Genomic DNA, 1,033 nt, shown 5'->3' with positions numbered 1-1,033 from the left:
CTCTTCCCCATCCCAAAGTAGACTCCATTGGAGTACCACACACAAAACACCTAATCTCAGCTCTTATATAATTCTAATGACCACCATATGCCTGCTAGCAAAGCCATATTCGGAGAGGACGCATGAAAGGGAGAAGAAGAGGGGACGATTAATAGACAAGCAAAATAAGTTCAAAAGAAAAATCATCTTCCTTCCCAAGTCACTGAAGAAAAACTTTTGCTGCTATGTGACACAAGCAAGGAAGTGAAGAACCATATTTGGATATTGATAACAACCAAAGTAAAGAGAACAGATATTTACAACATTTCTACTCCAAAACCACTACCTTCATGGAGAAGGCCAGTCCTGGATAACTTCAGTAAATGACTAAGGAGCGAGGACACACTCATTCTAACATTTAATCTAATGAAATTCATAAATATTAACACGAAAACAAACTAGCAGCTATAGTACTTCCCTCAGAGAATTGGAAAAACAAGTACGATCTTGTTTGAACCTAACTTAACTTCATATACCAAGTGCATTACAAACAACTGATGAACAGTTTTGACTAGCCGATTTATGGCCATCATGATCCTTCAACAATTGTAGCAAATACGAAGGAAATTGATATTAAGTACATTGATCTCTTTCTGCATTACTTTAAAATTTTCTCAGAAATACGTAATGAGTCTTTAAACTTCTGCAAGGTAATCCACCCTGCTACATCCATGCCTGTGTAAGCCCAAGATAGATAAATTCATAGAGGAACTAAATGGAACGTACAGTGAAGATCCAACATTGTGTTTTAATCATCATGGGTGCTCAAAAAACCACCAATGAAGCCTGCGCCATTACAATTACCACACAGAATCTCCTTTTTACCCCTGCACAAGAATTGGCACAAATATAGAACTGGTGATTGATAATAGAGATGACTGTTACTTTCTGCAACAGGTGGAAGCCATACAGTGATACATGAATCCAGGAAGTTGACTTTTTTTCTTGTCTCGAGGGAAGGGCGGAAGAGGGGGGGGGGGGGGGGTTGGAACAA

General features: G+C 38.8%; 1 protein-coding gene across 1 annotated transcript in view; it reads right to left on the bottom strand.

Moving 5' to 3' along the window:
* Positions 1-363: 363 nt before the first annotated feature.
* Positions 364-1,033, bottom strand: part of LOC111410911 — a 14,865-nt gene continuing 14,195 nt past the window's right edge. The window contains exon 5 of the mRNA XM_023041508.1: positions 364-866. Coding sequence (XP_022897276.1) covers positions 788-866 — 79 coding nt within the window. The 3' untranslated portion in view covers positions 364-787. The remainder of the gene's footprint in view (positions 867-1,033) is intronic.

The sequence above is a fragment of the Olea europaea genome, chromosome 2 (assembly GCF_002742605.1).
Source record: "Olea europaea var. sylvestris chromosome 2, O_europaea_v1, whole genome shotgun sequence".
Lineage (NCBI taxonomy): Eukaryota > Viridiplantae > Streptophyta > Magnoliopsida > Lamiales > Oleaceae > Olea > Olea europaea.
Note: the sequence above shows the minus strand (reverse complement) of the source record. Positions and strands in the feature narration are given on the sequence as shown.